Raw genomic sequence first — 26248 nt, forward strand, 5'->3', positions numbered from 1 at the left:
GCAAGCCACAAACACATACAATAAACAACACACACACACACACACACACACACACACACACACACACACACACACACACACACACACACACACACACACATGCAGTAAAATGCTCACAAAGTTTAACCTGAAGTCAATAAATATTTTTGTTTGAATGAATTTATGCGTCATTTGTCAGACATCCATCCCCACGTCAACCAAATCCCCGCTGCCACTGGTAAAATCTCACTCTGAACTCACTTCAAAACTTGAGAGCCCTGGATCAGTGTTAGATATTATAATGCTAGCTACCTGCCACTAGATTTAAAGTTCTAACTTTGCTCAAAACCTGAGCAAAGTGGTGCTCAAAACCTCCTTTATCTGAGGTAAACTCATGACGCTGGTGGCAATTAACATTAGCTAGCTAAACCAACTTACATGACTGAAGAACTGTGTTGCTACATACTGATTGCAGTCAGACAACCTAAAGTAATATAAGCAGTTTAAAGCTTTTTTCCTAAGAAAAAATCTATACATTCTTGTTGATTTTCTCGATAAGTTGGCAGTATAACTTAAAGCAGACATTGAGCTCTGTTTGGTTTGTATTTAGGAAGTCCTATAAAACAAACTCCATTGCTAATGGATAGATTTACTTTCTTGATCCCAACTGGGAAATTCTGGTATCACAGCACTATGGTTAAAAGGGACAGGATGTATACAAAACTATAAAAATTGACATAACACTATACACTGTATAACAATACACTATACCATGTAGAAAGGCATCGTGTGTATAAAATTATTCAAAATTAGGCTACATAGTTCTACCAAGGTGTACAAAAATTGCAATTTAAACTAAATAAAACAATAACAGAATAAAGAAGAAGATGAAGAAGACGAAGACTACAAAGTAGTAGAAGAAGAATACTACTACTAATAATAATAATGATAATACTAATATAGAGATACAGAGCTCAAGAATATTCTCTGTCGGACAAAGTTGAGTTGTTGTGATGCCCTGGGGTGGGAGGTCACAACAGGGCTGTAACAATCTTTTAGAGAGGGTGGTTTGATTGATTATTATAGCTTGTTCATTATTGTCCTCTTCACCACTGCCTCAAAAGTGTCTTGAGTACAGCCAATGAGGGATCAACCCTTGCTTGAGTCAATTGTTGTCCGATGCTCCGATGCTGCTTCTCCAACAAACCACAGCAAAGAACAACACTGATGACTGCAGAATGGTAAAATCTTACACATTGAAGGGTCTCAACTTCCTAAAGTAGTCTGCTCATCAGTTAGAAAACTGGAATTGGTACACAACCATCCCAGACACATGATTTGATTGAATTGTTTTTCTTCCAAATACTGTATCTTCCAATGTCCAATGTTCTGTATCTTCCAATGTCCAAGCTTTTCTGTTAACGGAGCTGAAAAATACAGATCAGCAGCTGCGTTTTAGGGGGCGCTCTTACATGCTCTTATTAATTTTCTTAATTAGGGCCCTACATTGTATCTGTAGGAATTTTTTTCCTTGTTTTTTTTTTTTTTTTTTCAGACGAAATGAGGGCCTTTTTGCCCCCCTAAATGTGAGGTGTGTACCGATTTTCGTGCATGTACGTCAAACCATATTGTGGGGCTTGAGGCACGAAGCTTTCTAGGTGGCGCTGTTGAGCCATTAGGCCACGCCCATTAATGCAAACCATTAAATATCAAATTTTTCGCCAGGCCTGGATTGCGTGCAAACATTGGTGACTTTTGGGGCACGTTTAGGGGGGCAAAAAGGCCATCATTATGTCGTAAAAAAAATAATAAAAACGAGGAAAAAAAAAATCCTACACATAAAATCCCAGCAAACTCCAAATTAATGTTGGTGTCATTAACAGTTAAAGAATAACAAAGTTATGTGGTACAAACCAAGTGCACCCCATTATTCAATAGCTTGTACTACGACAAGAATAAACGTATCTTATCAGTGTTTACTGTATCACTGTGATGGATACAGGTACCATGGAATAATTATTCATTAATGATCACAGGTAGGCAGCAGCTGAATCCCAATACTTTTATTAGGTTTGCCGGGCACGGCACGGACACGGACACGGACACGGCGCAGGTGTGGTCCTCTGTCCTTAACTGGTGCTGCTCCCAGAGCCACCGCACCTCTCCTCTGCAGCTGAGCAGAACCACAACACAGCGCCACATTTACATGATCTGGTTTTCATCTCACTTCAATGAAACTTTGAAAAAACCAAAGACATAATTTCATTGAAGCTTGTGGAAATGTTTTATGGACAGGTCTCTTATAGATAATAGCTAAATTATTGTTTTGTACACTCCCTACATGGCCGGGCCATCTCATTGGTAGTTGCATAAAATGGGAAGGAGGAGTTATCCAAGATCGGAAAAAAACGTATTTTAAATTAGGAAGAGATAAACTCAGAGTGAGGACGGACTCCTGCACCAAGCAGTAAAATGGCAGTAGGTAAGAAACTTTAAATATACAACGGTATTCCTACAAAATTGCATTTGCAGTTTCTCTGCTCATCAGAATGAGTTAAAAGATACAAGTGTCTGCTAAATGACAGTAATAGCAATCACATATGAAGCCTGCTTTAAAGTGTAGATTCCTATATGCGATTTATCTAATATATGATATGCTTCTTTTAAAGCTAAAACTACCGTACAATAAACGCTGACATGCTAAAAGAAAACGTTGAGACTATATTGTCTACTCTACTGGGAGACAGGGTTACAGAGAACATGCAGCAGGCCAGTTTCCTGGTCCTGGTTTCTAGGGAAATTTTGTAGGAAGTTAGTCTAATTTGTTTTCATATGCTGTATGTCCATCAGGTAACAGCACTTCTTCTGTGGCTCGGTTGTCTGGACTACAACTGGCCGTCAGTCACTTACAGACAGTGTCCCTGGTCATCTACTGTGTGATATTTGTGGTTGGGACTGTTGGTAATGGTCTGGTCATCTACGTAACAGGCTTCAGAATGAAGAGAACAGTCAACTCCGTGTGGTTTCTCAACTTGGCTCTGGCTGACTTCCTCTTCATGACCTTCCTGATTTTCTCAATCATCTCTCTCTCCCAGAAGCATCAATGGCCGTTTGGACGGCTCATGTGCAAGCTTAACAACTTTGTCAACCTGGTCAACATGTTTGCCAGCGTCTTTCTTCTGACAGCCATAAGTCTGGATCGTTGCTTCTCCGTCTGGGTGGTGGTGTGGGCACAAAATAAACGCACCGTCCGCAAGGCTCAGATAATGAATGCTGTAATCTGGGTGGTTGCTGGGATCTGCAGCATCCCGAATGTCACTTTTCGCACCCTTATGGAAAGAAATAACATGACGTTTTGTGTTTATCCTGGAACAATGACAAATGAACAAAAATGGAGCCTTATTAGTTTCCGCTTTGTCATGGGGTTCCTCATCCCATTCTTGGTCATTCTCTTTTCCTATGTGGCCATAGGCATCCGTGCCAGCCGCCTGCGTGGGATAAGGAAACAGAGATCTTGCCGGGTAACTTTTTCCATTATTTTTGCATTTTTCATTTGTTGGTTGCCCTTTCATGTTTTCAGTTTCATGGAACTGAGGATGCGAGCTAACCCAGGTCTCAGAAACATTGTTCGCATCGGATCTCCTCTAGGTTTGAGCCTGGCTTACATGAACAGCTGTCTGAACCCCATTCTCTATGTCTTCATGTGTGATGAGTTTCAGAAGAAGCTTCAACAGTCAGTATGTTTTGTTCTAGAGAGTGCCCTGGCAGAGGACCATCATTCATTTGTGTCCTTTCCTTCCATCTCCTTACATTTCCCACGGAGTTCAAGAAAGTCAAACTCGGCTTTATATTTGAACATGAAAGATGCAGCTATTTTTCTAACTCTCAAAGAGAAACCCAAGACAGAAAATGAGGAAACCCACAATTATCCATAAGTGTATTTACTTATTGTAACTTTCACTCTCTTACAACTTCTGCCATTGTTTGTTGACAAAACGTTTTGAGGCCATCCAGCATCAACAACGTATCATGCAAAGTGACTAAAAATATGTTTTGAGACTCTGCTACATCGTGTCATAAATGACAAGCGATACCTGACAAGCGATACTTCAGATACCTGTATTCAGACACTTGTCCTTCACGTCATTATGTAAGAATGTAATAATTTGTATTTTTAAGCTGTGCCTTTAAAAAGCACCAAATAGAATATCGTATCCATCATCCAGCACATTTATGGACTTGAATTATTACTTTATCAAAATGTCTAATTGTAGACAACTACAGGTTGTTATTTAAAAAAAAAAAGAGTTAAAATTTGCCCAGGATTCATCTGTTGGGACTACTGGATGAAATTCCACAAAAATGTCATAACAAAGAATTGCTGACTATCTTACTGCACTGGGCCCAGAAATGTGTCCTTGCTTTATGTCACTAACAAAGCCCCAAAATTGTGTGTCAGTTGCAGCAAAGAGTTATAAACATCATCCCTTTCTAAACTTTTTCCACAGCGTTGAAGAACAAACCATTTCGATTTTTATCGCATTGGAATCCTTTCTTGGACTGTATGGACAGTGGAAAGAAGATTTGGAACATTAAATAAAGCTCCTGAAACTGACACCTTGGACTTCCCCTTTTATGTTATTTTATTTTATTTGAATTATATATATTTTTTTAATTTACTTTATTTTAACTTCATTTAAATTTTTTATATTTATATCATATTTTTATTTTGTTATTTAAATTATTTCTGCCTGCAGGAGGTCCAGCAGGGAGTTTGTGATGTCTTACAGGTGCTTCGATACTAGTCTCATGACAGATGTCAGAGCAATGCACCTGTCGTCATTTAGTCCTGTGATGGAGAGCTTCTTGGGAACTGGTCTCCTGTAAACATGGCACTTAGCCGTCAGACTCGATGCAATTTGCATCAGGCCTGTAAACATGCCTCTGAGCCTTCAGGCCCGATGCAATATTAATTTGCATCATGACAGCTGCATCATTTCTGAGACACAGACAATAAATATATATATACTGTATAAAACAAAGAAGGGCAATAAACCATAATTTCAGAAGGATTAACCTCTCAAGTGTTTTTTTTCTTTTTCTCACATAAAGGATTGTGAATTGGGTTTCACTAATAATTTTTAGGTTTTTACACATTTTATTAGTTATTATTTTGCATAAACTCGATAAGACGGTGGAGAATTTAGGATCTTCTGTGAAGCCGCAAGCTCTGATGTCCAGGCTTCAGTCCCTATGCAAATAATACTCAACAGCCACTGGCTCATCTGTATTTGAAGGGTGGGTCAACTGCAGCACATATTCCATTCTAACTCAAAACTGCCATGATTCAAGCTGCTTTGGTCCCTAACACAAGAAAGCTTCTTCCTTTTTCCTTTAGGGGATAATTAAGTGAACCATACTCTTCCATCTCACCCCTGCCATGTCTCTTTCACTTTCACACAAACTATCTCTATGTCATCTTTCGCCACACCCATAAATCTCCTCTTTAATCTTCCTCTTTGCCTCTTGCCTGGTAGCGGAAAAGCGCAAGACGGGGCGTGGCGAGTAGAAGCGTGCTGAGTAGGTTCTAGTGGAAAAGGGCCATTAAAGCCCTGCATTTCCACTCTTTGTAACTTTATCATTTTAGCCTCCTCCCTTTCAGTAACACACACGTACTCTGTCTTAAAACGGCTGACTTTCATTCCTTTTCTTCCTCATGCAGACCTCCAGGTTTTCATCCCCCTTATCTCAGCACAGATCACCAATAGGGCTGTTGTTCAACAGCACCGGTGGTGGGCCCTGGTCGATCATATGTGGAAGTCTTTTTCATGATTCGTATCATCACAGCCCCCCCAGGTGGTTGGAATGCTAGAATGATCCTTGAATGAATATATATATATATATATATATATATATATATATATATACACAGATTAAATCATTAGAAATAAAAAAGAAACCAAGATAACCACTTGATAATCATGTTAATATCCAAGAAGTTTAACAATTCAATTACATTTTATTTATATAGCGTGTATTAGATTAGATTAGATTCAGCTTTATTGTCATTACGCATGTACACAAGTACAGAGCAAGGAAATGCAGTTTGACATCCAATCAGAAGTGCAACAGAAAGTATTATAGTAAATATTCAGTGCATATTGACTTGGGAGTGTAAACAAAAGGCATAAAGTGTCTACAGTGCATATAGAGTGGTGTAGTGAGGATCAGAGGGGGGTAGAGTTCAAAAGAGTAACAGCTCTGGGGAAGAAGCTGTTACTCAGACAGCTGTCTGACGGCAGGAGGGAGAACCGTCTTTGAGCAAGGGGAGAAGAGTCCTTCAGGATACTGTGGGAACGACACAGACAGCGTTTCTTCTGGACCTCGTTGATGCTTGGGAGTGGAGTACCCTTGCACTCCGCCACAGAGCAGCTGCCGTACCAGACTGTGACACAGTTGGTAAGGATGCTCTCGATCACGCAGTGGTAGAAATTCACCCGGATGGCTGAAGACAGTGGATTCTTCTTCAGTGTCCTTAGAAAGAAGAGACGCTGGTGAGCTTTCTTGATGAGGCTGGAGGTGTTGGTGTTCCAGGTTCCTCCGAGATGTGGGTCCCCAGGAACTTGAAGCTGGAAACGCCCCTGACGGCCATCCCGTTGATGTGGATGGAGTCGTGCATGCACTTTTTCTTCTGCCTAAAGTCCACGATGAGCTCCTTGGTTTTGCTGGTGTTAAGGAGCTGGTTATTGTCGGCGCACCACATGGCCAGGTGCTGTACCTCTTCCCTGTAGGCTGTCTCATCGTCGTTACTGATGAGACCAATCACTGTTGTGTCGTCTGCAAACTTGATGATGGAGTTGGATCCACATACAGGCTGGCGTGTGACAGTGGTGGAGCAGATGTTGCCTGACCGTACATACTGTGGTCTGTTGGTCAGGAAGTCCATAATGCAGTTACAGAGGGAGGTGTGGGTGCCCAGATCTCCAAGTTTAGTGATTAGCTTGGAGGGGATGACGGTGTTAAATGCAGAGCTGAAGTCCACAAATAGCAGTCGTGCATAACTGTTGTTATTTTCCAGATGTGTGAGCACAGAGTGCAGTACTGTGGAGACTGCATCGTCCATGCTCCTATTGCTGTGGTAGGCAAACTGGTGTGGGTCCTGTGTGAGTGGGAAGGAAACCTTCATGTGTGCCAGAACCAACCGCTCAAGGCACTTCATGATGATGGATGTGAGTGCAACAGGGCAGTAGTCATTGAGGCACGTCAGTTTCAAGCATTTTGGCACTGTGACGATGGACGTGTTTTTAAAACATGTTGGCACAGCTGCTTGTGCAAGGGACAGGTTGAAAATGTCAGTAAATGGACCAGTGAGCGGCTCCGCACATGCCCTGAGCATGCGTCCAGGAATAGCGGGGGAAGGTGGCTCAGTTGGTAGAGCGCTCGCCCATGAACCTGAAGGTCAGTGGTTCGAACCCTAGTTCCTCCTGTGTCCACCAAAGTGTCCTTGGGCAAGACACTGAATCCCCCGGTTGCTCCCGGTTGTCAGGCCAGCGTCGTTGTGTATGGCAGCTCTGGCGATAACCGGTGTGTGAATGTGTGCGTGTGTGGGTGAATGTCTACAGTGTAAAGCGCTTGGGGCTGTAGGAGTACAGCTGGAAAGCGCTATATAAGTGTAAGCCATTTATCATTTACCATTTACCGTCAACACCAGCAGCCTTGCGTGCGTTGATCCTGCTCAGTGCTGTGAAGACTGCAGTGGTGGAAAGTGTGAGAGGCAGGTGGTCTGCAGAGAGTGGGATCTTGGTATCAGTGTTCCTGTTGTCCCTCTCGAAGTGAGCATAAAAGTCATTCAGCTCGTTAAGGAAGGAGATGTCTGTAGCTTTGGAGCTGCGGGGGCAGACCAGCACAACAAACTACAAGAACAATGGACAACAATGATGTGCTATGAGATACTTATAATTAATAAAAAAAGGAAAAGGAGAAGAGAACAAGGGTCTGCATAGGCCTATAGCAGCATATCTACAACGAAGCTATGTTTGAGACTAACAGACTTGGTTTTACTATGAAAATCAAGTGTTGTTACATTCAAAATGTTCCGAACACAGTGCCATCTAAATTAAGTTGTGGAAATATTAAATTGATGGTTCTATGCAATACTGATCCTATTCTTGTTCCCCCTCTCAGTCTCTGCAAAAGTTGATGGAATAAAACTCAAAACATATCATTTAATTCCTCACCTCTTCCTCTGTCAGATGACGCCAAGCTAAATTATACTAAAATCAGGTGGACATTATCTAGGTTTCCAGATATATGTAACGCTGATTCATTCAAAATTTTATAAATAAATACTTAAATTATGAAATATTCAATTAAATAAATTAATATGACAATGAAATAAATACAAAATTCATGAATAAAATCTTTATTTTTTAAATGAAAAATGTTTTATTTCATGACAAATTATTTCATATTGGTATATTTATTTATTTCATGGCACTTTTATTTATTTATTTATTTAAGTTGTCCGATGGGTCTGAAAACTCACTAAAAATAGCAGCAACACGGTCCACGATGTTATAGTTTCCGATTCGTGAGGTTCAAGAACCACTCCACCGCGTTAATTATAATTAATTGATAATTCAATCATTATTAGACTCCTCGGGCAGCTTTTTTGTCTGCTTGTTTGTTAAATTCCAAAATGTGATGAGCAACTTAATGAAATGTTTTGATTATTATTATTGAAGATTTTAGGAGACACAAACATGAAAGCATGTATTATTCTTCACGGCGAGCAGCAGCGGGTCCTGCTGTGGCGTCCTCCCCATCCCAAGGCACTCTCAGGCGGCCAGTTTTCATGCAGCAGCCGCTCCCTGCTCCAGCCAGCCAGCATCTAGACCGCAAATGAATCATGCATCCGCGAAGTTGCTGGTGGATCCTGTACGGGCTCAGCGCAAATGAACAATATTAAATAATTAATTAAATAATTTTAAAATTGATTCAATGGCGTGGCTTTGGCCTGCAGTCAGGATAAACAGAGTTGGTAACAGTAGTCGAGGAAAGGGATTCTGGGGCTCGGTGACTCTGGTGTAATATTAATTTATTTAATTGAATATTTCATAATTTAAGTATTTATTCAATTTTGAATGAATCGGCGTTCCATACAGATCTGCTTGTTCTACCAATACATTATGATAAATAAAAAGGCTTCAAACTTTTCAGAAAACCTGAGAATGACATCACAGTGAGTTTGTCCAGTTCTCCTTATACAGTCTATGGATGCTTAGGACAAGGAGATGCATAATTAATTATTTCAACAGTAGGTCCAAACAAATGCAAAAGTACAATGTTGTTATTCTGTGACTGTGTGTACTAAGTCTATATATACACCAACAGATACCTGTTAAAAACTTCTTACATAAAACTGATATTCTATTGCATGCATTTAAAGCAGCACAACGTAACTTTCAGCTTTTCTGAGTTTGGCGGCATCTTGTGGACAAAATCGGTAGTGTTTTACCAGAAAGAACACTACGTTTCCCATGAGCACCAGCGCGTACTGCCGGAAAACTCCTGTCCCGTCGCGTGCATTTGTTTTGATGAGAGAAGACAGGACGCTTTTCTGTTTCACCAAGTGAACAGAAGGAACGCAAAAAAAAAGATGTTAAACTGCTGGAAAGGAACTGGAATTTACCGGGATACCTTAAACAAGGAAGCCAGGGAGCAGTATATGGAGAAAATAATGATTATTAACGGTCTGGATCCATATCCCTACTGAAGACCCATGTGTTTCAATAAATTTGTATAATACAACATACAGTACATGTTTTGTATCCCTCTTACTTCTCTTTTTTTTTGACTGCCATATTATGTTGAGGCTCCGAGGCGTGAGCAATATTTTTTTTTCCTCGTGAGATTATTTTTTTCCTCTGCAGCTACAAATAAGAGTTAATATTTTTTCCTCAACAAACTAGTTTTATCTGAAGATTGGGGTTAATTGCACCGCAGAGAGCTGGCCAGCAACTGGGTTTAGCTGGCGAAGTGGGGAATAAAACCCGTGTTTTGATCCGACCCGGTCTGTGTGAGTGTTTGTGGTTTAAGGCTGATTTATGGTTCTGCGTTAAATCGACGCACTGTACGTTGCGCGTCTCCACGTACCCTACGCCGTAGGTCTGCGTCGATTTAACGCAGAACCATAAATCAGGCTTTACTGTGTGTTTGGTCGTTACAGCTGCGATCCAAAGCGAGCCGACGACTCTTTCACTCTTTTACTCTGTTATATCAGATACTTGGCCTGCGTGGTTCTGCCTCCGAGCAGGAAACCGGTGAAAAGTTAAACCATTAGGATCTTTCCCCCACGTCTGTTGTGTGAAGCTGCTGCAGCAGCAACGCAGCAACAGCTTCTGCGGAGCTCTGTGCTCCAAGCCCCGCCCATTTTCGTCTCGACTGCGAATCGGGAAGGAGGGGGAAGTGACGTATGTGCCGTAAAGCAGTCAAAGCCGTAAAATTTGTAGTTTTTTAGTGTGGCAGGGTTCCTACCATGCTCCTCAAAGTTACATAGTGCCAGTGAAGGCGATACTGACCCCCTCAGACCATGACAGAGGTGTCATTAAACCTGTTGGAAGTTGATGTACCATCACAATGACTCTGGAAATATGATATTAAGGTGGAAAAGTTACGTAGTGTCGCTTTAAGTGCAGCTGTTATTTTGTGCACTTCCTGTACATGATTGTGCTGTCTCATTGGTTGTTGCATAAACTGAGAGGGTGGAGTGATCAGAGTGAAAAACATATTTCAGGTTGACAAAGAACAGTGAAGACACTCTTTCATCAAGACGAAAAATGGCAACCGGTAAGAATCTTTAAATATACAATGGCATTTGCATTAGCAGAAAATAGTTTTTAGTTCTTGCTGAACCAAGTATATGTATATATTATAGTATATATTGTAAATGTCCTGTTATATGATGTTTTTTTAATAACAAACACTGACATGCTAACTAAAAAATGTGACATTTTTTTCAAATGCGAGCCAGGGTTAGACAGAGCACATACCAGACAAATGTCCTGCGCAGCTGAATGTGTTAGAAAGTTACTGTTGTCTAATTTCACTTGTTTTCATTTATGTCCATCAGGTAACAGCACTTCTTCTGTGGCTCGGTTGTCTGGACTACAACTGGCCGTCAGTCACTTACAGACAGTGTCCCTGGTCATCTACTGTGTGATATTTGTGGTTGGGACTGTTGGTAATGGTCTGGTCATCTACGTAACAGGCTTCAGAATGAAGAGAACAGTCAACTCTGTGTGGTTTCTCAACTTGGCTCTGGCTGACTTCCTCTTCATGACCTTCCTGATTTTCTCAATCATCTCTCTCTCCCAGAAGCATCAATGGCCATTTGGACAGCTCATGTGCAAGCTTAACAACTTTGTCAGCCTGGTCAACATGTTTGCCAGCGTCTTTCTTCTGACAGCCATAAGTCTGGATCGTTGCTTCTCCGTCTGGGTGGTGGTGTGGGCACAAAATAAACGCACCGTCCGCAAGGCTCAGATAATAAGTGCTGTAATCTGGGTGATTGCTGGGATCTGCAGCATCCCTAATTTCACTTTTCGCACCCTTATAAAGAGAAATAACATGACGTTTTGTGTTTATCCTGGAACAATGACAAATGAACAAAAATGGAGCCTCATTAATTTCCGCTTTGTCATGGGGTTCCTCATCCCATTCCTGGTCATTCTCTTTTCCTATGTGGCCATAGGCATCCGTGCCAGCCGCTTGCATAGAATAAGGAAACAAAGATCTCGTCGAGTAATTTTCTCCATTATTTTTGCATTTTTCATTTGTTGGTTGCCCTTTCATGTTTTCAGTTTCATGGAACTGAGGATGCGAGCTAACCCAGGTCTCAGAAACGTTCTTCGTATCGGATCTCCTCTAAGTTTGAGCCTGGCTTACATGAACAGCTGTCTGAACCCCATTCTCTATGTCTTCATGTGTGATGAGTTTCAGAAGAAGCTTCAACAGTCAGTATGTTTTGTTCTAGAGAGTGCCCTGGCAGAGGACCATCTGTCATTTGTGTCCTCTCGTTCCATGACCTCACAACTTTCACGGAGTTCACGAAAGTCAGATTCAGCTGTACCTGTAGAAGATGCAACTACTTCCTTAACTGTGAGACAGAAGGCCACAGCAGGTGTTGAGGCAACCCACCAAAAGATGTTAACGTCTGACACGGCATGTTAATTTAATCATATTGTAAATGAAAAAAAAAAGCGCTTCATCAAATCATTATTGGAAGAAATGAATCATCCGTCTCTTTAAGGTGTAGGTTCTAAAGAACCCAACATGAAATTGTATCAAACCCATTTGTGTACGGAATGACAATATATTTATGTAGTGTTTTGTAAACTCTTTTTGCAGCTGCTTATCTTAGGCAGTTACCCATAGCAGCATACATGAGGTACTTTTAAAGGGCTTACACAATGTATTTTAATTATTTTTCATTATAAAATAAAAATGTATTGACCAAACTCTTGTAGTTTATGCGTGGCAGTCACACCTCTTTTTGAAGTTTGGAGCTTTGCTTCTAATAACTTTGGAACCTACAGTGATAAAAGATAATAAATAGTAGGGTATTTGTAAATTCTTTGACTAAACATGTCTCAATTAAGCCCTCGGTATATTGTTGTTGCTGAATTCTTTCAGACATGTCTCCAAATCAAGAAAGTAATTTCAAAGGGCTTTATTGTTCCAAAGATCAAAAAGTCACAGTGTGTCTAGAAAGTTGGTACTGAAAACTTCATACCTACAGTAAATATTCAAGAATAAAGTTCCATATCACACAAAAACACATTCTCGTGAAACAATGTACATCAAAAGCTTTCTGCAAAACAAAGGATGTGTAATTTTAGGGTTCAAAGTTCTAATGTTTTCATATGAATCTAATCGTACAGAGTGCACTTAAAAAACTAACTGCAAAGCTATGGCTCATTTAATTCTGCACCAAGGAGCTGCAAGGCAACCAGTTAGTGATCATATAGTTCTTTCATTTCCTTCAATATCTTGATGCTCTCACTGTATCTTAACTGGTTCTTGTTGGAGCATTCCTTCCATCTGAAAAACATGAGTGAGCACAGTTCAGATCAAACTCAACACTTTACCTGAGACCTATTAAAATTAAGCTAATGCACCAATATGAAGAGAGACACAGGCCAAAATATAATTAATCATTTTGTAATCAGCATTTCCTTCAAAGCTTTTAGCCTTTATTGCAACTGAAACATGCATGTTGGCTCTTTTTTTTTATTATTCTTTTTTTATATTTTGGACTTCTCACCTATTTGTCAAAGTTGTAAACTGGAGAGAACAGAAACCCAGTCCACATTAAGTCTGCAGAAGGCATATATGAGCCATAAAAAGTATTTTATTTCAGAAGAGCTGGGCAAAAATGACCTAATTATTTTTCTTTAACAAAGACAGTGGTTATCCATGATAACCCTGATTTTTAATTCTATAACACAGAAGTGCCACCCAAACCTGAAAGTGTGACAGTTATTTAACTATTTTTCTTATACCAACTATTTTCATCTCTTATTTCAGACTTAGACTTACTTTATTGTCATTGTACAAAACACTGCAGTGAGTTTTTACAATGAAATGTTGTTGCTTGGCTTCCTGAGTTACTGAAATTAAGATTGCTAAATATACCTGTATATCTCTTATTTTGATTCAACGACTAAGTAACACTTAATCAAGGACCTGAAGTAAAAGCAGTCAAGATTCCTCATACGGGCCAAATTATAGCATGTATGGATCACAGGACAACAATTCGATTTACTTGTCTCTTATGCACAAGGAAGACAGAATGTTTTTTTTTTGTTATTAAAACAAATAAATGAAAATTAGAGTGTCTAAACAAAATGTTTAAAAATAGGTTTTCAAGAACTTACTTTTGCCTTATCTTCTTCCATCGTTCCATGTGGTCACTTATCAGGGATCCTGATACAGCAACATCTGTTAACTGCAGAAAGAGAATTACTCTATTCAGTGATGAACTTAATCTGTTAATAGATCTGTGCAATAGCACAATAAGTAAAAAAAAAAACAGCTGCCAACTGCATATTGAAGAAGAACCTTGGTAACAGAAGATTTTGTGGGTTTTTCGGTCTGTGGGATCCTGAGGTTGATGGGTTCCCCAGACAGAATAACTGGACAGGAAACTGGAGGAGGAAGTCTGTACACATACTGACTTTTACCATTCATCATGTCTGTAACCTGACAGAAGAAGAAGACATTCAAAAATTAACCTAAATCTGTTATGTACAATAAATGATACCCACCATTATAATGCCCAGACAGGCAACAGTTTAGTAACAGCTTTATCATACGGCTGGGCATTATTGTAGCTTTTTAAGTGTATCTGTATATCTTTTTATTTATTTATTTAGACAAGATGTAACATAAGACGTGATGATTTATACCAATGTAATCTGATGTTCTTTTTTCTTGTTTTTCTCTCCTGGAGGGATATGTCCAAAATAAAATAGATATTACTGGTAATGAGATTCAGTTGATGGTGAGGGTTTGCAGATTACAAGCCTCACTTTACTGTTGTCACGACGGCAGATGACAACATCCAGGATCAACACTGCTCATGCATAGCAGGGTTAGGGTGAATTAATTTACTTTCAATTCGTTTAATTTGGAAAGGTATAACTTAAAATCTCCTGTGCTACATAGCTTCACATCTAGTTCTACACAGCAAGTAGTAGATCTGAAGTCAAGTACTACATAACTTCAGATCTACTATTAGCTACCTGGCACTAGATCTGAAGTTATGGAGATAAGGTAGTGCTAGCTAACCAACTTAAGATTTAAAAGGTATAACTTTGCATTTGGTGCTTAGTAGCTCCTTTATCTCTGATAAACTGATAACACTAGTAATGATCAACATTAGCGTATTGTAGCTAGCTAACTTAGCTAAGGGTGTTTTGATACGCAACAATTGCAATTAAATAACTTCTGAAAACATGAGCAAAGTTTAAAGTATTGCTACTTTGATTTGCCCTAGAACAAAATTGACATCCTTGTTCATCTGTTGGACATTAGAATGGATTTGCTTGGATTTAGGGAATGGAATAAAATAATCTCCATTGCCCATCCTCTCAGGATACTTGGAATTGGTATTACATGGACCCATAGACACATTGCCTTTAACTTGTTTTTGGCATAAACCCCACAGAAAAGATGAAAGTTGAGAATCTTGCAATGTTTTTCTATGGAGCTGAAATCTACAGATCCAGTTCCGGTGCAGCCAATATTCAACAGTGACTGTATTTGAAGAGGGGGTTTTACTGTTGATCAATTGCCAAGACATGTTCCACTCCTACTGCTGCGATTCCAGTTTTTTTTAATCCCAAACGATAGTTTACACTCCTTACCGGTGAACAGTATTAATCATTTTTTTAAACAAATAAACATTTTTACAACAAGAATCTATCCTGAACTGAATTGTGGCATTACAATTAGATGTTTCCAAGCAATGCAGAGCTTACTCTTGTTCTTCTCCTAAGTGTTTCCATAAGTTGGTGAAATGAAAATCAAACAAATACATTCACAATCTCACCTCTTCCTCTGTCATACTGTGTGGAGAGCTTGGAGAAGCTGCTGGCTCTCGTACAGAAGGATTGTTTCTCATCCAGGCACGGCAGATTGGATACAGTGGGGTACTGGTATTAAACTGAGCCAAATCAACACTGCGATCAAACAACTTAATGATATAAGCATCTAGGAAAAGGAGAAGGGCGGAAAATATAAATATAAATAACACAATTAAATATCTACAATTATGACTAACTACCCAATGTCTATATTAAGTTTACTTTGTTTGTGCTGATTGGTCTCTGGTATGCCTTCATCCATATCCTTTCGTTTCTTTCTACGGTGCTGAGAAAACCGCGCTGAAGGTCTTAAGAAAGTTAAAGATGGAAGCATACAGCAAATAAAGTGAAATTAAAAATATTTGACTTATTAAATGTTTAGATTTTATCATCGCTACAGAGAAATGCTTTTCTGTTACATAGTTACGTAAAAAAAGAAGAAATAGTTTGAATTTGAAACACTGTCAACTCAGTGATAAAGAGACACTTACCTTTTTCCAGCAGATGATGGAGACAAATCCCTAAACACAGGATCCAGATAATAAAATCTACCAACAATCCCATTTATACTTTTTTCAAAAGTTGAAAAGAATAAAAAAACTTTTGCTTAGGCAACTGCAACAAGCAGGTATGTAGTAAATTAACTATAGCAAACAATTTACACAATTAAAATATGTATTTTTTAAATTACCAGTCCATACTTGTTTAAAGATTCAGTTGAAATTTTTCCTGGATCACTCTCATTTGGCTCCCTGTTCAAAGGGCAATAACAAGGAGTTAAAAATTCAAAATGTTAACACAATAATGTATAATGATGATAAAAAAAATAATTTTACAGACCTTTCATTTTCACTTTTCTCTACAAGTCCCTTTAGCACAGCATCCAACCTGCTGCGTGCACCAGTTCCCTCTAGATCTACAAAAATAAAATTGTTCAAAAAGTAATTTGAGGAAATATTGTAGGAATAATAATTTTCACAATGACGTCTTAAAAGGATGTGTTTAAAAGGATGTCATTTAGTGAATGGCATCATCGCAACTTAAATAAAAATGACCCAGCATCCCAATTCTCATCTCCACTCAAAGATTATTGAGTGAAATTTATGTCAAATTTAAGGCTAGCATGCTAAATGAAATAGCTCAACTAAAGCATATACTGCAGGGGACACGTTGGAAGAAAATGGTAAGTTGAAGGGCTCACGGCTCACACCCCAAATAAACAACTGCAAGAAAATGAGGTGTAAATTCATAGCTGTAAAAGGAGTAAATGTACTGCCAGTTTGTAGTAATTTGACCAAGGGAGATACTTCAGTAAGTATCTAAATTAGACACTTTACTAATGTAGGAAAGGGTACTTACGTTAAGTAGCTGTTACACGTTCATAAAATTGGCAATTGTGAAAAATATAACACAACTACAAAATAAAAAAAATAAATACACAAATACTACAGTGATTTGGGCTTTAATCTCATCCTGTTACTTTGTCTGAGAAAAGTCCTGCCTTAACAGTTTAACAAGCGAAATCATGTCAGGTTTTATTTTTCATTCCAATGTATATACTGTTTATATTTTGTAATTATATATTTTTTTACCCTTTCCCTGCATGTGTGTTGTGTGTACTGCTGCTGCACCAAGCGAATTTCCCCATTGAGGGAGAAATAAAGGACTATCTAATCTACAGGACTGTCTCAGAAAATTAGAATATTGTGATAAAGTTCTTTATTTTCTGTAATCCATGAAAAAAAAAATGTAATACATTCTGGATTCATTACAAATCAACTGAAATATTGAAAGCATTTTATTATTTTAATATTGCTGATTATGGCTTAAAGTTTAAGATTAAGATTCCCAGAATATTCAAATTTTTTGAGATAGGATATTTGAGTTTTCTTAAACTGTAAGCCATGATCAGCAATATTAAAATAATAAAAGGCTTGCAATATTTCAGTTGATTTGTAATGAATCCAGAATATATGACATTTTTGCATTACAGAAAATAAAGGACTTTATCACAATATTTTAATTTTCTGAGACAGTCCTGTAATCTAATGAAATCAGCAACATCTGGGAGACTTCTGGGGGAAGTTTTACTGCTGCTGTGCATGTTGTGTGTCTTACCTGGCTTTTCGGTCTTTATCTTAGCGTGATGCATGATTCCCACCTATCTATATACTTTTTGGAGAACTGCAGACGTTACTTGTTAATTGCCGTTAACCAAACGGGACGGTCTTGTATTTTGACGCCTCTGCTGGCTGAAATGTCAGGGCTACGTTAGCTCAACTTAGCCACCGTCTGTATTAGCCGTAGGTGCTGATTAAACGTGAAAAAACACCTCATATATTCTATTATACCTACAAAAACGTATCCTGAATATTCGCTAGGTGACAGTTGTTCCTCCTTTCTTCCATACTGTGATTGGAGGACTACAGCAGACTGCTTGTATGGTTGTTAATCGGACACTAGCCCCTGCTGCTAACGTAGCTGCTGTTTGACACTCACAAGGGTTTCCTCTTCCGCGCGCTGCCAGCGGCGCGTCCTGATTGGAGCTTGCGCTTACACGGCCTTGTTTGTGATTGGCCAATGCTCACGTCGATCATCTTAAGAAGGTTCCTATTGGCTGTTTGTCTTGCTGTAAACAACAATTGTAAAGTACAGGCTCCCTCCTCTGGTTTCATCGACAGTTTTAACCTAAAGCGTTACGTTTTTGTGAGGAGGGATTTTAGTTGAAATAGATCTTCAAATATCAACTATAGTGGCGTTGTTTGTTACTGAAAGGTAATTTGTGTCTGGCTGGCGCGGTAACTTTTGTGTACATGTCGTACAAGCACCCGAGGTCAGTGAATAATGTGATTATTATACAGTCTTTTATAATATTTAAATAATCGGCAAATGTTGATCCCAGGTTACGATACTTCAGATTTACACTGAATCAACCTCTTCTGTGAATATTCAGTGATGTACTAAAGCTGATATGAAATCGAGGTAAGAAGAACTAATGCAGACATTTTTAAAGTGACTTAAACAATAGTGTAGTGTGTAATTTCTGTTTTTCTTACAGTGGATCTGTGATCACAAGGCAAGATCCCTTCCCACCTGCATCAACAGCAAAGAAGACACACCACCCTTCTAGCAAGCAGTCTTTGTCAAAGAAAGTGAGAACGCCAGTATGTTATACAGTCAGCCTTGAATAAAGTGCATAGCCATAGAATACGTACTTGAACCGACACTTTAAAAACCCCATATTGTACATTTCTGTTTATATTGTTCATTTCTGTTTATACATTTTATCTGTCATCCTACGTCACTTTTTGTAAAGACTCATACAAAAAGTGACGTATGAGTACATATTGTACATTTCTGTTTATTTCTGTTTATACATTTTACTTTATTCTATCTCTTATTTTATCTCCATATATTTGTTTGCTTTTATATTTTTATTTTTATTTTTATGTATTACACCAATCACCACAACAAATTCCTTGTGTGTGTTAACAAACTTGGCAATAAACCCCCATTCTGATTCTGATTCTGATTCTGAAATATGTCTCACTTTTTTTTTTCTTGCAGACTTTGAGCCCTGTTCGTTTAAAGAGGAGATCACAGTTACAACCTCTAAGTCACGAGAGCCAAAGGCTGCTTAAGAAACCCGACAGCAGTTTTTCTGCTGCTGAAGGACAACCTGATTTTACAGAAATCTGGCCCTCAAATTATATTACATTATCTCCAGGCAGCAACACTACCTGTCCTGAAAAAGGGACACTTAACCAATCTGCAAAGCCTGAGGTATCCACAGTTTCCTCTGGAGTCCAGGATGACTCTGTGCTGGCAAAGTATGTCTTCATCAGTTCTTTTAGTAAATAGATATTTGAGTTTGCTATTCTGTGCAATGCATTGATGTTTGCGTTTACAGATACATAGATCGTTTTCGCCACGGTCAACCTCAGAGTCGGGAGGAGCGCCGGCAGATGGCTTCTGTCACTTTAGAGGACCAGGTGCCCTATTGGTGGATATCACACTCATCAGCCCATAGTTCAACATCAACTAAAACATCAGAAGAGGGTATGTTTTCATTCAGCGCTGTACAGTACAAAGGCATTCATTTTGTCAAATCATGACAACCTTTTTTTGTGATTCTTTTTTTTGAATGGCCCTTCTCCTGCCTCTGAAAGATGTTCATGATGCTGCCCCTTACAGCCCACTCGATCAGCGTCAACATGTCAGATCCCTGAGTGTAAGTTTGCTGGAAGTTGGCCACAATAGTCTGATGAAATGCTGTTTTTCTCCCCAGTCAGCTAAAATAATTGGTGTATTATTGACAGGAAAATATATTACAAATGTGTTTCTTATTTGAAAAAGTAAATAAAATAAAGAAAACAACCATTACTCCATTTTACTTATTATTTTTTGTCTAGTGTTGTTAAAATCAATTGTTAATTCAATTCAATTCAATTTTATTTATATAGCGTCTAATACAACAGAGTTGTCTCTAGACGCTTTACAGAGACCCATACCCAGAACATGACCCCCGAGCAGTTATTACATAAACAATGGCAGGTAAAAACTCCCCTAGTGGGAGAAAAACCTTAAGCCAAACAGTGGCAAGGAAAAACTCCCCTTTAGGAGGGAAGAAACCTTGAGCAGGACCAGGCTCATCAGGGGGGACCCTCCTGCCGAGGGCCAGACTGGTGGGTCAGGGACGGCAACAGCACAGCAGGCAGGTGGAAGCAGCAACGGGATGACCGGGGGTGGGGACCGCAGGCCAGCACACAGCTCCCGAAGCTCCGGCCCAATCAGCAAGTCCCAGGTTGGGGTGCAGGGTCAGGGAAAGACTTGTGCTCCGTAATGCAAGCTACAAGCCACCCACGACCACCTGCAGGTTCCGGTGTCCGGCAGCTTTTCACCATGTAGAAAAACCGAGGCACTCAAGAAGTTAGAAAAATATAAAAGGCCTTTATTAAATCATGGCTTAGAAAAAGTTAAAATGCCAACATGTTTCAGCCATGTAGGCCTTCCTCAAGGCAGATAGCAAAGCTTTTCACCATGGTCTGACTAGTGTCAAGTTTTTCTGAATAACTGGATGTCAGATTGTCTGGAAGAGAGTTTATTTAAACTCTGCATGTCAATATTTACATTTCAAAACTGCACCACTCTCTTTGGAAACATATCTCGGATGCCTGCTGAGCTGCTCTTTGTGCATCCTTCCGTATTGTTGCACATTGTATCATCTCTGAGAAAGAAAAATATGTGGAAAAAAACCCAACTTGAATGGTTTTCAGTTTTATGTGGCCAAATTGTGATTTATAGGGATTTCATATATGAATTCTGTGTTGTGCAACAAGATTGTGATTTATTGTGTTGTTCTTTCCTTGTATTCTTTGTTTGCCAGGTTTTGTCTGATGCTTCCCAGGGAGAATATGACGACACAGAAATATTCCACCTTCAACAAAGGGCCAACAGACTCCTCCTGAGAGGGTATATAAAGAAGGAAGTGAGATTAATTTTAACCAAAAATATTCCTTGAGTTGAAATTAACCTGTTATTTTTCCAACAGTGAATGCGGCCCGAGTGATGAATCGGTTCTTGTCAGCTCAGAGGGCTTGGGATGCTCAGATTTTTCCTCTCCAGTCACTGTAGACGAGCCGGTGCGACAACCTTTGATTCCCAGTTTGATAAAACATCCTGATGGTGAGGCATAAATATAAAGTAAAACGCCTCATACTGACTTTAAAGGAGCCGTCTGTAAGAAATGGCCAAAACTGGTACTGCAGTCACTTTCAAAATATTGTTGAGCGGCGTGTACCCTCCCCCTCCTCCCCCCGACCAGAGGTTGCCAGGTAGGCTGCAGAATGCAGCAGGAACGTAGGCTGCCATGGCTGCCATAATTAGAGCCGAGCTGGCAACCCGGATGCCGAAACAATACTGACTTGGTGATTGGGAGATAGGTGGAGGGTGGAGCTTCAGAAACAATACTGACTTGGTGATTGGGAGATAGGTGGAGGGTGGAGCTTCAGGCCAAAACAAAAAATGACAACATAAACATCAGTTGAGGGCTGCAACTCCTCTTTTTAAACTGGAATATCCTGGCTTGAGTGCTGTTGTCAGTGACATAAGTATTTGAAATGAACATGATTTTTAAATGTCTGTTGACATATCGGGGTCATTTTATGATTAATTTTATTATTCCTCATACATACAGCTCCTTTAACCATCACTGATAAATACTTCTTTCTGTGTTTGATGTGCAAATTTACACTATGTGTGTTTGCAGGAAAAGTCTGGTCAGACTCTGTTAATGCTGTGTCCTCCCAAAAATCCATCATCCCTACTTTGACACCCCCCACGCGTCCAGAAGAGGATATTTTGTTCCAGTGGCGTTTACGGAGGAAGATGGAGCAAGCTAGGGAGTGGCCCCAGGCGCAACAACGCTCCAGTCTTCATGGTTCTGCACAAAGCTGGCAGATCCCCAGTTTAACTATTCCTTCAGCCAGTGGACAAACTAACAAGGTTGGGATTAGATCACAGGATGTGTCCTTCATATTTATATTGTGTAATATGTATTACAGATTTATAAAATGCCCTGAATGTTCTCCTTCTTGTATAATCTGTAGCAACAGATGAGCATTCAGTCTCCACAGTTCTTACGAAGAGATGGTCATCCATTCAACCCTGCTCCTCGGGCAGAAACCACAGAGGCCCTAAGAATGTGCCCCCCACCTCCAAGTCCTTCACTCTTCCCTAATAATGTTGTCTCCAGCTCCTTATTGTCTCAACCGCAGGCTATTTCCCATGTTCCTGCGCACATGCATTTACTCTGTGATGTCCTTCCCTGCACTGTCCAGTCATCTCATACTAGAGGGAAGCAAAGTGTCTCACAAAAGTTAGAGGAATCTCAAACCAAACTTGTCCATAAAAAAACCCAAGTCCCTGAAACCTCAGTGAATACCTTCAGAGATGTGCTTTATGGAGAACCTGTGCCATCCCCATGTCATGCATCAATCGGAACCGCACTGGGAGATCGGCCTGGCCGCCAGAAAGTACGCAAGGATAAGAAAAAGAAAGGAGAGACAAAAGAGCCTGAGAAGATGACAATGTCCACTAGACAAGAGAGGAGAACTACAAGGTGATTTAATGACATGGGAATTGTGAATGCAAATGTATAGTAGATAGTGAACATTGTTTTGGGTATTGCTGTACAATCAGGAGTTCTTCACACGAGAGTCTTCCAAATAAGGCCACATTATGGAAGGAACAGCAACAACAGGAGGAGAACAGCTGCACTGGTGTTCACGAGCTATCGGCGTCTCCAGTCCACACAGCTCTGGGACAGGTCAGTACACTGTCAGGGTGTTCGTTTTGTTTTGTTTTGTTTTTATGGTTAACTGGAGTTTGATAAATCCAGGTTGTCTGTGTGGTTAAATAATGCATGACAGCATGTTTTGAGGCCAGTGGGGCAGTGTGCGTATTTGGTTTAGATTGTTTTGTTTTTTTTCACTTTGCAGATATTTTTAGATGTCAAAAATGATCAGATGTTAAGGAACAGTAATTACAACTTGGATTTACCACAAGGGCATTCTTCACTGGCTTTGACAGGTCGTTTCAGAGGTATTGTTTCCTACGGTGGATTCATCTCCAGCTCAGAAGATCCCCGTTTCATCGGTTTCACCTTCTCTCGCTGTCTCCTCACCCTCAACTTCCACACTTCCTCCATGCAATCCACAGAACTCCATGGAAGTAATTTCAAAGCTGCTTCAGGAGGCTGCAGGTGAGCTCCTGACATAACCGTTGCCTTGTGTGTAATTGAGAATAGATCCTGACCCATGAAGACAAGTCTCACAGTATTTGCCGCTTTTAGTGAAGCAACCCTAGAACAAGATGTCACCTTGGTCCTTTTTCAGTATTACCTCATCATCAGTCTTGCCTGTTTTCAAATATGACTTTTAACCCTCAGATTCTGATGAAAAAGACTTTGAAGATGACCCTCTGTTAACCGTCCTTCGCCAACAGAGAAAATGGGTAAAAGATCAGATCAGGTAGGTTTGAACAAATGCTATAATTTGAATTTTAATAATTTGTTGTGCCATTAGTCTTTGCACTTTCATGTCAAGATATGGTCCAAGAATTATTTCAGTCTTTTAATCTATTTGATGTTTGCAGATTCACTTGAAAGCAAAAACAACAAAAATAATCCTCTTTATTTTTCTTCTCAGTGAAGTGGACTCTATGCTGAATGAATTCCTGGAGGAGCAACAAGTTACTTGAAAATTGACACGAGGCAATTGATGTAGTATCTTTTTTTAATTATTTTATAAAGAAATTAAGTGTACTTTTAATTTTTAAAGGAATATTTCCACATTAAAGAAGTTGAAGATATGTGTTGGTACATTACTCACAATAACAGTGCATTTACAAAAGGTAAAGTTGAAAAAATAAAATAAAAGCAGATTTAAACTCTTAACATATTTACAAAGGGGTTTTCCTTGAAATGATATGCAATGTTGATGAGTAACAGCAGAGTAGTATTTACAAACCACATAGCGCAGGGAATATTAGAGCAGTGCCAGGAACAGGACAAGAAATGTGTGTTTTGGCACATGCAGTGTGTTGATGGCAGTGGTGGAGTCTGAAGTTAAGGCTTCTGTTCACCTATTTTCTTATAGTGAGGAGATCGGAGACTTCGGTATTTGATCTTGCGGTTAAGTCAGGGGTTTGGTCTTCTCAGTTTGCAGCACGGGTGCAGATATGATGAGGATGCCGTCAGGGGAGACGGCCGACTGCAGAGCCATGGTGTCCACTCCCTTTGGGATTCGGTAACGGCGGTTAAACTGCCGTGTGGTAAAGCCAGGGCTATCCTTCTAACAAAACAGGTTGGAAACAAGTTTAAGATGTGTTTATTATAATAAGACTGAAAAAAAGGCAGTGCTGATATTTGTAATACCAACCTTCTTTTCTTCATGTTTCCCTTGCACCTCCACAAAGTCTCCTACCACTTTGACCAGTAGGTCCTCTGGCTTAAAATGCTTTACATCAACTTGAACTGTGAATGCGCTGTCATCACAATGCACCTGCCGACAGGAGTCAGAACATTACACATAATGATTTAAAAATGAACACACCTGGACCACTAAATAACTGAAAGATTTAATTTAGAAAATACAATCTGGATTCTCTATAGGACACTCTGTCCCTGTAAAATCAGTTTTCACATTGATTTTAAAGCAACAGCAAAGCATCAAAACCTCACTCTCTCTTTTTTGGAGGGGATCATTAAAAAAGACATACCTCTGGAGAACTGGAAATATCAGCCTCAGGAATGAGGGATGTGGGAGACAAACTGCTATGACCGTAAATCCCATTCAAACGAGGAATCAGAGGTGGTAAAACCTTCTCCCACGGGATACCGCCGGCTGACATCGTGGATGGCAGAATGAAGTCCATATCTAATAATGAAAGAAGTTGAGGTGACGATGCTGTGGTTGACACTCCAAGACAGCAGCGCAGAGCTACTCACCTCTGCTGAAACTCTCTGCCTGAATGAGTGAGAGGACTGGGAGCGATCTGGCGCACTCGTCTGTCTGATTCCGGGAGGCTCTCCCTGTGGGTGCTGGACGCGACTCACTGTCTCTGCGTGTTTTATACCGGAGTTGCATAAGTTGGGAATTCGTCCAGGGGCACCTTGCCCCAGTTATGTTCTACGCCGTGTACCCTTGGGTGTTCAGGCATGGCCACCCAGGATGAGCTTTTGTTTTGGAAGTGAAACAGCTGTTGCAGGCTTGATTAATGTGTTCATTATTCATTTCCAGCTTTGCAGCTTGCAGCTTTTATTTATGTACTTATTTTTAGAACACAAACTGACTGTTTATATGTGATTAGCAAGACTGTTATAGGCTTTGTGATTAAGGTCAGTTGTCAAGGAAGCTCTGTCCAAAAATAAGTTCTGAAGACTATGTTGTTGATAGTCGTGAGCTGACACCAGACAGACAGTGACAGCAGGGACGTCCTAATGACATGCAAGAGCATGTGTGCTACCAGTACCTACTCCATCACTCACTATTTATGTAGTAGCAATTATTCAATTCATCTAAATGAGTTAAAGTTAACAGCTCATCTAAGACATACTTCCAATACCAAAAATATTATTTCAGCAACTTGCAGCTGACAAGTTAAAAGCAGAAAAATTTTATTTGAAAGAAGAGAAAATAAGTGTTTGAAATGAGACATGCCTCAGAAATGTAGATGTACTCTCCCAGTCACAGAGCTCATACATCACACACATTTGTGTCTATAAAAGGGTTTAATTCCTTTCTCAAAGAGAGGTTGGATGGGATGGCCTCTTGCATTGTGAAAAGTATTGTGTGTGCTGATACTTTTTCTCCTCAGCTCACGCTGGTGCAGTTAGTGGTTATGTGCACACATTGCCTCAGAAATGTAGATGAACTCTCCCAGTCACAGAGCTCATACATCACACTCATTTGTGTCTATAAAAGGGTTTAATTCCTTTCTCCTAGAGAGGTTGGATGGGGTTGCCCTTTTGCATCATGAAAAGTATTCTGTGTGCTGATACTTTTTCTCCATAGCTCACCCTGGTGTCAGTGGTTATGCGCACATATTCTCCCGGTGACCAA

The 26248-nt window shown here is 39.8% G+C and overlaps 5 protein-coding genes across 9 annotated transcripts; 3 read left to right on the forward strand and 2 right to left on the reverse strand.

Moving 5' to 3' along the window:
- The first annotated feature begins 2360 nt into the window (after nt 1–2360).
- On the forward strand, nt 2361–4544 carry LOC133428770 (chemerin-like receptor 1). The gene is made up of 2 exons (XM_061716579.1): nt 2361–2461; nt 2830–4544. The coding sequence occupies exons 1-2, from the start codon at nt 2452–2454 to the stop codon at nt 3912–3914; spliced, it is 1095 nt and encodes a 364-aa protein (XP_061572563.1). The 5' UTR covers nt 2361–2451; the 3' UTR covers nt 3915–4544.
- Nucleotides 4545–10817: 6273 nt separating this feature from the next.
- Nucleotides 10818–12433, forward strand: LOC133440606 (chemerin-like receptor 1). The gene is made up of 2 exons (XM_061717926.1): nt 10818–10827; nt 11111–12433. The coding sequence occupies exons 1-2, from the start codon at nt 10818–10820 to the stop codon at nt 12208–12210; spliced, it is 1110 nt and encodes a 369-aa protein (XP_061573910.1). The 3' UTR covers nt 12211–12433.
- A 243-nt stretch (nt 12434–12676) lies between these two features.
- On the reverse strand, nt 12677–18122 carry lin37 (lin-37 DREAM MuvB core complex component). Its single transcript, XM_061716594.1, has 9 exons — nt 17745–18122; nt 16467–16542; nt 16328–16378; nt 16118–16147; nt 15849–15934; nt 15593–15753; nt 14101–14241; nt 13917–13987; nt 12677–13080 (listed from the first exon to the last, which is right to left on the reverse strand). Exons 1-9 carry the CDS (start codon nt 17776–17778, stop codon nt 12993–12995), a joined length of 738 nt encoding a protein of 245 aa, XP_061572578.1. The 5' UTR covers nt 17779–18122; the 3' UTR covers nt 12677–12992.
- Nucleotides 18123–18268: 146 nt separating this feature from the next.
- Nucleotides 18269–24083, forward strand: proser3 (proline and serine rich 3). 4 transcript variants are annotated; one of them, XM_061716555.1, is made up of 14 exons: nt 18269–18459; nt 18529–18608; nt 18685–18790; nt 19194–19456; nt 19537–19685; nt 19796–19857; nt 21013–21098; nt 21178–21311; nt 21895–22130; nt 22235–22746; nt 22827–22953; nt 23217–23388; nt 23575–23656; nt 23834–24083. In XM_061716555.1, the coding sequence occupies exons 2-14, from the start codon at nt 18598–18600 to the stop codon at nt 23883–23885; spliced, it is 1992 nt and encodes a 663-aa protein (XP_061572539.1). In that variant the 5' UTR covers nt 18269–18459; nt 18529–18597; the 3' UTR covers nt 23886–24083. The 4 variants fall into 4 exon arrangements, with proteins under 4 accessions (XP_061572539.1, XP_061572538.1, XP_061572541.1 ...); XM_061716556.1 differs by having other exon boundaries at nt 18283–18401; XM_061716554.1 differs by having other exon boundaries at nt 18269–18608.
- Nucleotides 23751–25294, reverse strand: hspb6 (heat shock protein, alpha-crystallin-related, b6). 2 transcript variants are annotated; one of them, XM_061716597.1, is made up of 4 exons: nt 25135–25294; nt 24906–25063; nt 24566–24688; nt 23751–24475 (listed from the first exon to the last, which is right to left on the reverse strand). In XM_061716597.1, exons 1-4 carry the CDS (start codon nt 25271–25273, stop codon nt 24320–24322), a joined length of 576 nt encoding a protein of 191 aa, XP_061572581.1. In that variant the 5' UTR covers nt 25274–25294; the 3' UTR covers nt 23751–24319. The 2 variants fall into 2 exon arrangements, with proteins under 2 accessions (XP_061572581.1, XP_061572580.1); XM_061716596.1 differs by having other exon boundaries at nt 23754–24478.
- Between the last annotated feature and the right edge of the window lie 954 nt (nt 25295–26248).

Source organism: Cololabis saira, chromosome 3, assembly GCF_033807715.1.
Source record: "Cololabis saira isolate AMF1-May2022 chromosome 3, fColSai1.1, whole genome shotgun sequence".
In the NCBI taxonomy this organism is placed as follows: domain Eukaryota; kingdom Metazoa; phylum Chordata; class Actinopteri; order Beloniformes; family Belonidae; genus Cololabis; species Cololabis saira.

Excerpts from the sequence above, each read along its gene's own strand:
- hspb6 (XM_061716596.1), bottom strand. The coding sequence starts at position 25,273 with ATGCAACTCCGGTATAAAACACGCAGAGACAGTGAGTCGCGTCCAGCA. Across the intron at positions 25,064-25,134 it reads GGCAGAGAGTTTCAGCAGAG|ATATGGACTTCATTCTGCCA; the intron begins GTGAGTAGCTCT and ends TTTCATTATTAG. Across the intron at positions 24,479-24,565 it reads GGAAACATGAAGAAAAGAAG|AAGGATAGCCCTGGCTTTAC; the intron begins GTTGGTATTACA and ends CTGTTTTGTTAG.
- lin37 (XM_061716594.1), bottom strand. The coding sequence starts at position 17,778 with ATGCATCACGCTAAGATAAAGACCGAAAAGCCAG. Across the intron at positions 14,242-15,592 it reads ACAGTATGACAGAGGAAGAG|GTTACAGACATGATGAATGG; the intron begins GTGAGATTGTGA and ends TTCTTCTGTCAG. Across the intron at positions 13,988-14,100 it reads CAAAATCTTCTGTTACCAAG|TTAACAGATGTTGCTGTATC; the intron begins GTTCTTCTTCAA and ends CTCTTTCTGCAG.
- proser3 (XM_061716554.1), top strand. Across the intron at positions 19,858-21,012 it reads AACATGTCAGATCCCTGAGT|GTTTTGTCTGATGCTTCCCA; the intron begins GTAAGTTTGCTG and ends TTTGTTTGCCAG. Across the intron at positions 22,747-22,826 it reads CAAGAGAGGAGAACTACAAG|GAGTTCTTCACACGAGAGTC; the intron begins GTGATTTAATGA and ends CTGTACAATCAG.